We start from the raw sequence: 13,805 nt of genomic DNA on the forward strand, positions 1-13,805 counted from the left end.
TACTTGAAAAAAGTATTTATTTTACAAGAGTATTTGATGTAAAACAATAGTGTACAAAGTAAATATGTTCACAAATTTTTGTGGTTTAAATTCTTAGTCTCTGAAAGGAACAGTTAAGCTGTCTTCTGATCAGTGGAGCAGTACTGTCCTAGGAAAGAAGAGCTACCGTTGATATATCACTGTGCAAAAGGAGCAGCACAGGGGTATAGAAGACATTTTCAGAAAATGGAAGGTCTGACATTTCTGGTAAAAGTTAACCTAAACAAGACAGAGAGAGAATGCTGATCTTTGTTTTCCTTCAGTCCCATCCCATCACCAAGATGATGGCTGGTCACTTTTCACACTTCCAATTAACCTCCCCAGCCCCACCCCAGCTCCCGCTAATTTTATATTGGCTTTTTAATTTGACATAGAAGTTACAAATAAAATTTTAAGTACAGAATACAGTTTCATTGAATTTCAGAGATTCCTAACGTTGGCCAAATTACTGGAGCACATAAAATCATTCAAATCAAGACTGCTTGGCATCTGCAAACTGGAATGGTTGTACCACCAAAGAGCAAGGATAAACCCCAGATTTATTATATTAAAGAACTACCTAAAGCCACAGTAATGTGTGTTCATGTGTAGTTTGTTTTGTGCGCATGCGTTCTTGGTTACAATGAGCCTCTGGAAGACATAAATACCGAGAGGTGAATGTTTCTGTCAGCTGATTGTTTTAGCAGTCACATAATCCTTCCTTTGATGTCTTGGGTCAATGAAATCCTAGTACCATCAGGGTTTAGTAGGAGATATATTAAAAGAGTTTCTCTGTGATCTTTCCTGCAACGGAAACAGCAGTAAAAGTTATTATTCTGTCATGATAAAGGACTATCTGTGCATTCTTGATAGCCACAGCTTTCCAAATGGAGTTATTTTTTAGGTTACCAGTAGACCATAACTGTGGTTACAGAGTTAACAATGACCTCTTTAGAATTCTAGAGCTACCACATCAAGGTCTGGAGAAGACAGGGAAGATCCACACTGCAAGCACGTTCTCTTGGTTATTAGCAGCTTACTCTGAAAATAATGCTGGAGGTCAGTTACCACAGCAATACACTTAAATGTGCTACGTATCCACGTACCTTCTTGTCTTAAGCCAACAGTTCTCTAGACAGTACTGAGGCAGCTTTTCCACCTTAGGCCGTTTAGTGTTTAACATCAGGACATCGTAATACATACTAATTCGGTTTTTGAGAGAAAACAGTAACAACGTTTCTCAAAGGCTCTTAGAAAAGGTACATCTGTTTTTTTGCTCTAGGGCTCGACTCCTGTTCCTGCTGAACTGAGCCAGTGTGTAAAATCAGAACTGATATCAGCTCAGTAGGCACCGGAGGACGGGTCCATCGACAGCCTGGAACAACAGCAGCAGCCGTAAGTGGCAGCTCCAGTCGGAAACAACCATTTCCTGCAAACGACACACAGTGCTAAGCTACAACTGCAGAGAGATCATGACAGCATCCATTAAAGAGAAGACTGCGAAACAAAGCTTTATAGGCAACTCCAGTTTAAAGTCACAAACATTTATTTCCTCTGACCTTTAGAAAAGCATGGCAACAAAATTACTGTAGGTGATGCCTTACGTTTGCAGTCAGACCGAGAATTTAAGGAGCGCTGTTTGTTCTCGACTAAAACCAAGAGTCTTTGGTCCACCCCAAGTCACCTCTGCCTCTTATCCTCGATATACTGCATCTCATACACAGGCACGCATTGTAAACCTGCCCATTCGGCAGCAAGGTATCTCAGTCAGCAAACGCTCTCTGCCCTGCACAGGCTGACATTAAGCGAGGTCTCCTCTCCCCTTCTCTTCAGGTGCAGAACTTAGCCACTGTGAACAAAGAGGGAAACAATCACTGTTCACCAATCAGCTAAGCTCTGCACCTTGCCAGAGAGGTCTCCATCTTGGTATAGCTAATTATCAGATGAGGGTCTTCCGTGATGCGTCTGCTGCTTTCCTCTTTTTTTTTTTTTTTTTTTTAATGGACGGAGAGGATTCCACGCTGTGCACGGATCGGATAGTTATGGTGAGTTTCCTACTAGCAGCTGCGGTCATGGCTGTGTGGTAATCCCTGGCAATGTGATTTTAATCTTAAGTCACAAATCATCATGCCAGGAACCCAAACAGCCACAACATTAAAAGAAAGCTGTGCAGTCACACAAGTGCTGTTCTCATAACAGAATCTTTAGATTTTATGCATTTCTAGTCTGTCTGAAAAGTCAAAGGGGCAATTCTAGCCTATTCCTGACACACACATACCATGTAATTTTCCTGTGCTGGATACTTACCACCAGAAGCTTGTAGAAATTTGGGGGTTTACTTTATTATTGAAGGAACTATAGGAAGACAGTTCCTAGTACAGTAGTACCAGAACAAACTGCATCTCCATGTTTCTGGCCTTCAGACACCTGAAGGCATCTACCAGATTAAAAATTGTTGAACATCATAGCTCAGATTCCTGTGGGTCCTCAATAATTGGGAGCACACAAGTAAGTCTCTTAACCCTACCTGTTTTAGAAGGCAACCCTCCTACCCCATAACTGATATCCTGGCACTCTAACATCTGATCGACCTTTCCCAAAAAGTTTTCTTGGCAGGTGCAGTTCTTGTCTATACAGAAGAACAACATGGCTATTCATAAACAAACTTGCTTTCATGGTATCTATCATCTGCTATATTTCATATAAATGAAGTAAACACTACAAATTCAAGCAGAACTCACTATCAAGTACGGCTACATGTACAGGCTTGAACAGGAGAAAATCAAGATTTCTGCTCGGTACCAATTAGAAAATGATGATTTTGCTAAATTAGATGCCTGAATTTTGATACCACAGATCAACTGTAAAGTTATGTGAACAACCAAGGCAATCAATCTGTCAGATGAGTTATATCATTAAGCAAAAATCTGAGGTATGCTGTACTGGAAGAGACCTTCATACCAATCCTAATTGGCTATGTGTTAAACGTGCATGTACAGACACTGTAAGGTTACCTCCGGCTACTCAAATAGACTGAAAAATGGAGAATATCTTTGCAAATTACCAGTTTACAGCCTGCAGCAATCTTTATTTCATGCATATTTCTTGCAATTCTCCTTCTTCTCTGGTGATTCCTCCCGATTAATTTCAGAAACAAGCTAGATTATGTATGATATTACACAGCTTCTTCACATTAAGGCTACTCTTCTTACCTCATGATCAGTCTTCGAAGGCCTCACTACACTTAACATAAAAACATTTGATTTATCAGCTTGTTTTCACATGATTCAGATTTGTTTCCAAGTGCATAGCTTCATACTTCCACTGGTGGGCTCAGATTCTTTTCAAAGACTGTGCTGCCTATCAAGTCAACATGCAGCTTCATTAAACAGAAATGCTCCTTGCAGAATTGCAATTTCTGTAAGCAGAGTGAAGAATACCGAATGGGAAACAACTGCAGGTGGAGCCTGGCCCTCTCTGGCCATTTGGACTTACAGTTGCCTCTTGTACAGTCCTTTATAGAGTTTACAACAAAGCCATGCTCCATGCTCTCCAGCTAGTGCCTACATGTATCTAACTCACTGCTCCAGCAGCTGGACTTAAAAAAAGAAAAAAAAAGCAAGACATTTAACAAGAGTTACTTCTCAAGCTAAGCAGCCATAAGCTGTATGGTATGCCAAAGTTTACTACATTTAGTGAGCTCTGCATATTCTTTCTGTATAAGGCAAAATCAGGGTGTTTAATTTAAAAAGAAAAATCACCTCTTCAGAATAACATCTCTGCCACCACTTTGGCTGAGGATGCATCCATATGTTCTCGTGCTGCAGCAAAGCATTTATGTGCAAGTTCTTGTTGTTTTGCATCTTCATTCACCATTAATTCACCATAGAGATACACACCCATTGCCTGAAAGAGGAACATAACACACAGGCATCCTTCCACCAGTAATGACTAGTTAGCTGGTTTTCATTCCATTGACCTCCCAGTACTCATTTAATTAAAAACAAAACAAAACAAAAAAGACAATCCAAAACACAGAAAATACCATATCCTTTATGGCACCTACCCTTCTCCCCAAAAAAGTAGTTTTCTCTGGATCTCTTTAGCCTAAGGGTGGCTGTCTATATGTTGTATTGAGTGTATAAGAACAGAATATTAATGTAAGAGGTGTTATGTTGCGACAAGGAAATGTTTTCTCACTCCGTTTTTCTTGCCACTTTTCAAGTTGAAATCTGTTTTCTTTTATCCACTACCTGAAATATTTCCAAATGCCCCTTAAGAAAACAGTTTGTCCTTCCTTCAACAGGATACATATTTTCTTTCCAGTTGTGTTGTTTGCACACACACACACACACACACACGAATAAAGAGGACATCAACCAAACCACTCCACTCTAAAATTCCCATTTGGCAATTCCGTAACTGGACATCCAACTGAATGTGGTCAGGTGTGTATTTCAGATTCTTCTCTTTACATCTGAGATACAGCTGAACATGCACAAATTCTGGTTTGGGAAGAAGGCAGGCTTTTCCTAACTACTCATTCTAGACATAGCAGCTATCAAGAAAGGTAACAGGGCACCTGGGGGTGAGATCTGGGCCCCTTCGACAGCAGGTGACAAATCACTGACTAACTAAACAGGAAACATATTGGGGATTGCCTTTTTTTTCTGATGATACAATTTTTTCACTTACCAAAATAGGATTATACACGTGACAAAATATTAGCAGCTTAGCACACTGACTTTTACAGTTGTACTTAATGTTTGGACAGTTGAGGAAAAATTTAGATAGCATTGAAAAAACACAATTTTTAATACCATTCCTCACAATTTCCAGCATTGGGTGGTAAGCTGTAAAAAAAATTAGCTTCAACAAGACTTAACCAAGACTGAAATTAAAGGAAGAAGTCCCAAAGTGGCAGAAACCTGCCAGACTCTTCGCCAATCCCCTGAGTGTGCTCTCTGCCATCCAGAGACCAAAGAACTCAGATTTCCAGGGTCTGCAGCTGCACCAGGGTCTGGCAGCCACACCAGGCATGCACATGGCCTTGGAGCTGGGCTCCATTCACTTTCATAGAGAATTTCAAAATGTTGGAATTTTGTTACAAATAGGAATTACCTTCTCTAGCCAGTGTTAATAATTTACCTCCAAGCCTAAATATCAACATGTGTAAACACATTGGGTTTTTGTAGACCTGAAAAGGATTTAAAGTCACATTTGCATTTTTCCCAGACTTTAAAAAAAGTCAAGTTTTTCGTGATCAGTAGGGACATGCAACTGCTCTGCTTTGAGTTGTAATCACTCCAGAAGCTGGATGTGCCATAAACTGCATGGACTGCTGGAGTAAATGAAAGATATCGAAGATTACATTAAAAAAAGTTGCAAAAATTATTTCCCTGCACTGAAAAAAATGTTAGTCTTTATTTGGCATAGTATCTGTTCCAAACATAACACAATTCAGTATGTTTGGTTTTATGAACTCAAGGATTTCTGCCCCCCCACCCCAGGCTTCTGCTGGTGGTTATCACCATCCTTTCATAGGATTAAAATACACACAATATATATAACTCCTTATTTTCATAAATAATGTTGGTTTATGCTTTTTTTTTTTTTTAATAAAGAGCTTGCCAGGAAGTCTGGGGCCTGTTCATTGGCTAAGATATAAATAGGAGGTATACTTCAGAGCTGGAAGAAAGAGCACAAGAGACTGCAATAATTTTATTGTGCTGTTGTGACAAAATGTATTTGCCTGAAAGCACAAAAACCTCATTGGCTGTAAATAGCTTTGTTCATTGTCAACATAAAAGGTAAAGACATTAATAGCTTGCCTAGACTTTGACATATCTTGCAACATTTTCTATTTTTCACATACATTTTAAATATATAACACTCATCCTAAATATATAACAGTCATCCTAGGCAGTGAATGTCTTGATTTTATAGAGTTCATAGTGAATAAAAATAAATACAAGTGAAATAGAAAGAAAAAGGCAGAGGTACAATTAGAATTTTAAGTTCATAATGGCCTAAATTAAAAGCCATAGTAAAGACATCATGTATGGCCAGCCTTTTAAGACCTTCAAAATCTTCTGGTAGCATTTTCCTAACTGTGGAGAGGCCCACATTCTCTGGATGTGTATCAATGTGCTATGCTTCTCTCTCTGGACGTCATCTTGAAAACTGAAGTCACCACAGCACTGACTGCTTTGCACCTAGATCATATCTATATGCATTAACAGTCACAGCTAGACTTGCTTTTGTCATCCTGCAAAAGGAACTAATGCTGAGAAGTATCTTCCTAGCATCATTCCTACCTCTGGCTTGCATAAAATGAAAGGAGAGGAGGGAATATATCCTATTTCACCACTTACCAGAAGATTTAGCATGCTTAGGTGGGCTGAATACCCGTTAAGTGGCGTTCTTAAAGTACAATGTTTAAGGGGCAAAAGAAGCAAAACCTGAATACACATTCAGGTTTTTGACAAACAGCAGCAAGAAAATATATTAAAATAATTTTTTAGTTTCACTTTAAGGGTGTCAAAAAGCTGATTATTTTGAAAATGCTAATTAAATGTAACTGACCTGATCTTCTCTGAGAAATTCCTCAACATCTCCATAGCCAGGCACGTACTTGTGTTTAACAACAAGTTCACACCACCGATGACGAACCTTTGGGAAGAAAAGAAATATTAGGACAATTAGGAAAAAAAGAAACTGCATTGTATCTGTGTAAGTGTTGATAAACAATACATCCCTAACCAGGTTGGTTTTGTTGCTGTTGTTGGGTTTGGGTGGGTTGCATTTTTTTTCCCCAGCAGCCAGGCAGATGCCTCTTGACACTAGTTGGTAAGCTGGGCAGAGGTGCATCGCTCTCTGCACGTAAGCCCGGGCTTTGGAAACTCAGAATGCCCAAAGACAAACTCCTGGTTCCACGTTGGTAAACTAACCCAGATCCAGGCACAGATCTGCAGCATCTTCACCTCCACTGTCTCCAGTCTTGACTTTTCTCCTTTAAGTTAGGCTAGAGGTTATTTCTTTTGGGGGGGGGGGGGGGGGGGGGGGGGGAGAAGATTAGCACTGCAAACATCTGGAAGAGCCACAAGATGTAATTGATAATTTCCCCTATGTAAAGTGTATAATCTAAGTGATAAACAGGCTTAAATATAATTCTGTACCAATATTAAATCCATGCCAAAAGGATAAGAGTTAGGTATAAAACCACGAAACAGGGAGCTTTCAGTTAAATGAAACACAGTTTTGCCACCACATCTTTGCCAGTAATAGATTTTAAGCACCTTGCAAAGCATTTAAAATCCATCTACACTTAAAAAGCCAGGCTGTTCTATCAAATGCACATTGACAAAACCTGTTACTAACATACTGCAATGAAAAGTATGGAAATTTTTCAAGCAAATCACAATTGAAAAGTATTTTAATTAAGTAGTGTGAACAGAACTACACTTGGATTTTTTTGATGTTGTCTTTAAATTTTCTGATTTTGTTCTTAGCTGCTTTTATGGCGTAAGTGTCATCTTACTCTCCAGCAAGGCTTCCTCAATTGTAGGCAGTGATCAGCCTAACATTTATATTCCATTAGTGGCTCAGCACTGATCCTGAAGGAAACCACAGTTAAGTGCAATAAAACCCTCCCACCATCCCAATCCTCCCGTTTCAGCCTTTGTTCTTACCATCTTTCAAAAGACAGGGCACCCAATAACAATCACTTTTCACAGTAAGAGTAAAATGTTAGCAGTTCTAACGTTCAAAACTGAGTCCAAATTGTGTTCATATCAAGTAACTGAACACGAACCTTTTCCTGAATGATAGATTTACTGTTAACATCAAGAATGGAAGGCAGAAAAGGAGGGAAAAAAAGTCACACTTAAGTATATTGTTGCTTTTGGAAATAAGGTATTTGGAAGTACTTTCCTTGTCACCCTAGTCCTTGCCAACTTTACACCTCAGGAAAAAATTTCACAGACTTATGTAATTAGATGTTAACGCTATTAGCATAATTAACAAATGATAATGCTCACAGGTCCTGGAAAAGTCCTTTTTTGGTACCTGACACCTCTTTCCAGCTGGCCTTTTATATGAAATAGTTTGAACACAGCTTATGAATGAAATAAAACGCTGAGGGGTTTTGTGGCTAAGTGGAGTTTGCGCTCACAGCATGTAAGATACTGAACAGTTACAGCGCAATGCATGGTAGGGAATAAAAGCTGTCTCTTAAAGCTTTTTTGCTGATAAAATAACAGCTGTTAAGATTCCTGCAAGTGGAACCAGAGCTAAATCTGCAAAAGTAAATACCTTTCCAAGATTCAATAGATTTCCAAGATTTGCTATAGATGCCCATATCCATAATGTAGACCTTCAAAACGCTACCCAGCTGCTCCTTCTCCTGGAGACACTAAAGATTTCATCCATAAATTTTCCCAGGCAATCCAGCTTTCTTACAGGGCGTTTCTCATAGCACCGAGCAGCTCTATGCCTGGACCAAACCTTCAAGGCTCAAAAATTAAGTGTACACATCTCTCATCTCTAGGGTGAGTTAACCAAACAGAATATGAACACATTTAAAACACGTCTTCATCTGATACACTTTATTCTGCACCTTCTGTCATATATTTGAAAAAAAAAAATTCCTTGTGTATTCTCATAGCGTGTATGAGAAACACAGGGAGCAGAAAGGGACTGTGGTCCTCTCCTGTGATCACTGCTCTTCTACATCTCATGGTCCAGCAATTACAGTACTCACCCAGGAGGTATGCAATCAAGTCCACTTTCGGTGTCTGCTCGAGATCTCAAACTGTGCCTTCAGTGAGAATATTTCAACAGCAGACTATAAAGTATTCTGGGATAGGACTCTCTTCATATCTCCTGGTGAAGCTGTCTTTTCTCTGCAGTTATTAAAATACTTATTGATCCTAAAGGAGGACGTCACAGGACTGTAGGGCCTAAATTTCTGAGAACTTTGGATAAGAAGCAGGGACCCGGCCCACACAGCACACAAGCCAGCTCATCCCCAACACGGCTTTCCCGGTGCAACCACAATGGCTGCATGGAGAGCAGAACAGAAGTCCTCCCTGTGAAGGCGTTCGTGTGGTCCTACCTCCTCACATACTAACGTCGTGTATGGCTGCCTTATGTTAGTATCATGGCCTGATCATCTGAATCCCAATGGCTTTGGAAAACATGGAACAATTAAGCCGTGCCTGTTCCCTTAATTGTTCCTTCCTCCATGGGGTTCCTGTTCTTGGCAATCAACCTCCTTTCAAATAGTTTAAAAGAAAAATATTTGTTGAGTGGGATCTGGGACAGCACACACTTTTCTTTCTCTCTTTTGCTTTTTTCCCTTTCTTTCCCAGGGTGAGTACACATCCTGGCACATTTCCAGATCTGAAATGCTGGCGCTTTGCCAGCTGGGGCAGGAGCAGCATGTCTGTTATTCTCAGATTACACATTTGCCTCCTGTTCTCCAAAAGACCCTGAACGCTCTCACGGTAGAGTGAGCCACAGGAGAACCGATCACTGCCGAAGTGCCCGCGAAACCAGAGGGGCGGTCAGCCCTGCCGGCCCTCCCATGTCTGGGTACGGGACCCCAGTAAGCAGGAAGAGCGCGGAAACCAAGGCTGGCCCCGAGCGCAAGAGGGGCAGGGGGTGACCTGTGCAATGCCGTGGCACCGAGATCTTCACTACCACTTGGACTGAAATCTTCGCTACCGCTTGGACCGAACGTGTACGTCGGTAATGCTCCTGCCCCCCGTGCAGCGCTGGCATGTAGACGGCCACGTCACACGTACTGCAGCTAAAGCGAACGGCAGGCATTTCTCAGATACACGCACTATAAAGAAGTAATTTTTCTAGTATAATCCACGCCCTAGGCTGATACCACAAACATGAGTATTTTATTCACATAAGAGAAGGACAGGGGGAAAAAACAGAAAAAAAAAAAAATCAGTTCCCAACGTCTCATCCAATGCTTAGAGCAGGAAAAGTAAAACGGACCCCACAGCTTCACAGCCTAATGAATGAGTCATGTGAACAGGCACTTTTAACAATCCAGTCTCAAAAGGAAATTTTGAAAACTAAGTAGCTTGCGGTAGGACTGAGCTAACCATACCGCATCCTGTGTATGCTCTCCTTGGCTTTTCTGTTCCTCCCAGGAGCAAATACTCGGTGGCAAAAATAAGAACTTGTTTAGTCCTCTCCCAATTTTCTCTCTGCACTTTTGTCTGTGCTCTTCTGCATGGTTCAGAGATGCACACCATATGTCATTTTGTCTGGTTACACCATAAACAATATAAAATAAACCTGAAAAGTAATTTACAGCAATCCTTCCTGTTACTGCTGGCAGAAAGCACATACACTTTGTCTAGATCTGAAGCAACACCTGTAACCACCCACCCACCCACCCACACTCTCTTACTGGTTTGGCAACTGCAGGGATCCATGTGCCAAGTTGGAAATGCAATTTATTTTCTCAGACTCCAATACCGGGCTGAGAGCTGTCCTTCCGAGCCTGCGACTGACAGCTGGTACTCCCAAGGATGGAGAGAGGTGGCTGGGGGGATTGCTGCAGGTCTGGGTGGGACCTCAGGTTCCTCGTGGATGGATCCTCATCGCCTGGAAATTGTTCTTCCCTCCCACCCCCGCTTTTGCAGCTGGTGTGGACTACCACTACCAGCTTTTTAAGCTAAATGAGGATTGTTACTGTGAGTTTTGCCAAGGACACCACTCATATTAGTAGTGTATTTTCTGAGGCACAGTTCGGTTTCAGGAAGACACTGAGACACTCGCTGTCTCAGGTACAACTTTTGGAAACCAGCTGTTACATTTTCATAAATATCAACCATTGATATTTATCAATGATATCATATCTTGATCATTGATCAAGACCTAAGTATTGGCTAGCACCTAGATGAAACGTCTTGACGGAATACTACTGCCAAATAGCAGAGTGTCCCAAATTTAGGAGCAGAGCTTATACAAATAATTCCAATGGTCTCATATTATCTTTTAATTTCATTCTAAGAAAAATACACAGTAGTGCACAATATTATTTGCAACTCAAAACTTTACCTGTAATTTTGACAGTGCAATGGTAGATGTTGAGGAACCAAAATTACGTTTCTTCTGTTTTCAGAGAATGCAAGCTGTCGCATGAGATTATTTAACTGAAATAAATACTTACATAAAATATAATAATAATCCAGCTCTAAGACAGTCCCTTTGTTTTAGCAACCTGGGCCAAGATCTTTTGGGAAATGGTGCTTGAAGCTGACTGACTAAACCCATCTAAGGCATCAAATACATGGGTTGACTTTCAAAAGAAAAGCTCCCAGTGACATACCTGAGAAGCAATATTTTTAAACTATTTTGAACACATCTTAAATTAAAGCAAATTTTTTTTTTTTTTCTGGCCCAGGTGATAAATTACTTTGCCTAATCCATATGATTCTCCCCTGCCCCACAGAAACGATCAGACAAGCCTAAAACAAACATCCTCACAGAAATCTTTTTATGTTATATTGTAATGATCTAGCTTGCTAATGTTCTCAATAATATGTATACAAGCAAAAAATAAATATTTTACTTCTGAGGTCTACAAGTAAGATTTAGAAAGCAAGTAATTTAAACCATGCCTTTATTAAAGGGAGAAAAAAAGCTAGAGTTTACTAAGCCTTTGGTCTGCAGAATGGAAGACTAGCTTCAGGGAAAATGAGTACATTTTGCTAATAGCTGGATCCAATTTAAAAGGCGCCATGAGACAACAAATCTAAATCACTGAATAAAAGTAACATACTTAGAGATCTTAGAAAATGGGGTAATTTGAAATACAGTAAGAGCTATTGTCCAACAAAATGGAACCTTTATTAAAGGTAGAAGGCATATGGGATCTTTATAAAACACAGGATCATAGTCTATTGAAAAAAATTATTTGAACAACTTGAATCTTAAATGTTAATTAAAGAGTCTCAGAGGCCAGACTCCAGTCCAATTTGCAGAGGAAAAAATATAAACAAACTTTTTCAAATAACCAAGCTATGCTACTACAGATTAGTTTTAATTAACAAGAAGGAAGCTGGTATCTCCAGAGCACCGGAATGCTGTTCTGTTCCATCTGAAAGCATTTATCTCCAGCCTCTTCCTATCTACACGTAAATTGGATTCAAATATTACATCATTTTCCTATATAATTAAGGAACAATGCCACATGTTAAAGGACAGTATTTAGACTAAAAAACAGGTTTTGCAATTGCTTAACATGGAAGAATTACAGTTTAAGAATTGCTAGTTTTACAGTGCATTTAATGACTTAATTTTTTCCCTCTACCTTAGCTGAAATAGTTACTCTTTAATACACCAGCCAGGTTGCATCAGTGACTTTTCATTCTATATAGTCTGAATTTCAAATGGGCATTTGTATCTTTTATGCCATAGTATACGTGTGCTTTAGCATGCGAATTTGGTTTCATGAACACTTACCCAAGTAAGATGATCAGAGATACTGAAGCAGCTCAGAAGGAGCAATGAAACAGCCATGTGTGTTATAACTGTGCTGACAGAGTATCAGTCTGGTAATCTGAGAAAATGTACTCAATAGCCAAAAACCTACTGGATGCAAGCAGAATGGGATGCAAGCAGAATGGATTCATCATTCTGACAAGGAATTGTGATTATTATGTGTGCCAAGGGTTTGTCAGGAGACTGAGCAAAGAAGCTGTCTAACATCTTAAATGAGCTTGTATTTTGGACCAAAAACTCCTGGACTTTTCATAGCCTAAGTTATCTCTCGGGTCTCATAGCACTCACTCGGACAATGTTGCAGGGTCAAAGAAACCATGGGCAGATACAGCATCACAGCAGCAGGCATCTTTCATGGCAACCTTCTTCCTGAGACCCTCATAGTGTTAAGGTTCAGTTAATGCTGTTTCTTAGAGTGCAGTGCTTTCTCAGTATTAAACACTTAATTCTCCAGAGCTATGGTCAAAATGATGATAACATTTCAAATTTTAAAAATGGCTTTTGGTAGCTTTACTCATGCTGCATTTTATTTTGAGTACTGGGAGGAATTGCTGTTCAACGGGGACAGGGGTGGCTGGACCCGAGGCTGACTGAGTTCACTGAGCCCCATCATGCTCTGCATTGGACATCATTGATTGTACAGGCAGCTCCATGCCAATTCCTGCCACCTCGGACAACCTCCATTCCCTCTGTGCATTCTGCAGCGTATCTTCACCCACTGAGAACTCAGCAAAACGTAGTACAGTCATTGAGGAAACCCTAAGGTAACGATGGGCTTACTAATCAAAATAATTTTTGTCAGGAGCTAATTGTCATTTTGAGGAGCCTACATAGGGGTCTAAATACTTTAAAACTTGGAGTATGAACCAGTCATTAAAAGGCAACTTAAAATCTAATTTTAGCAGAATACCAGACTTTAGATTTTGGTAATATTGGTAGCAATATCCTACTTCCTTAATTCATTTTACTCCTTCTGATTTTTATTTCTGCATAGATAAAGCAATTGCACACTATGAGGGGTGCTGGCAACAGGGGAGAAGGACTTGCAAGCCCTCTCTCTCCTTCCTCCACTCAACAGCACTGATGGGAGTGCTGTGGGTAGAGCTCATGCAACAACTGCCTCCACTTAGTAACAGAACAGAGAGGTGGTGTACAATCAAGCTTTTAAAAAACAAATTCTGCTGTTTGGTCAACAGCAGGCTGTGGGACAACTGGCAGCATTTGAACCTGTAACTGTGCAAGTGTGCCAGCAGGTC

General features: G+C 40.2%; 1 protein-coding gene across 5 annotated transcripts in view; it reads right to left on the reverse strand.

Moving 5' to 3' along the window:
- Positions 1–13,805, reverse strand: part of AOPEP (aminopeptidase O (putative)) — a 192,809-nt gene continuing 179,004 nt past the window's right edge. For 3 of the 5 annotated variants that reach the window (XM_052777125.1, XM_052777127.1, XM_052777124.1), the window contains 3 exons: positions 6,604–6,690; positions 3,780–3,924; positions 1–822 (listed from right to left, as the gene is read on the reverse strand). In XM_052777125.1, the coding sequence (XP_052633085.1) occupies positions 3,784–3,924; positions 6,604–6,690 (228 nt within the window). In that variant the 3' untranslated portion in view covers positions 1–822; positions 3,780–3,783. Of the gene's footprint in view, positions 823–3,230; positions 3,437–3,779; positions 3,925–6,603; positions 6,691–13,805 lie in introns of all 5 variants that reach the window. The other 2 variants (XR_008233506.1, XM_052777126.1) reach the window with 2 other exon arrangements.

The sequence above is a fragment of the Harpia harpyja genome, chromosome Z (assembly GCF_026419915.1).
Source record: "Harpia harpyja isolate bHarHar1 chromosome Z, bHarHar1 primary haplotype, whole genome shotgun sequence".
Taxonomy (NCBI): domain Eukaryota; kingdom Metazoa; phylum Chordata; class Aves; order Accipitriformes; family Accipitridae; genus Harpia; species Harpia harpyja.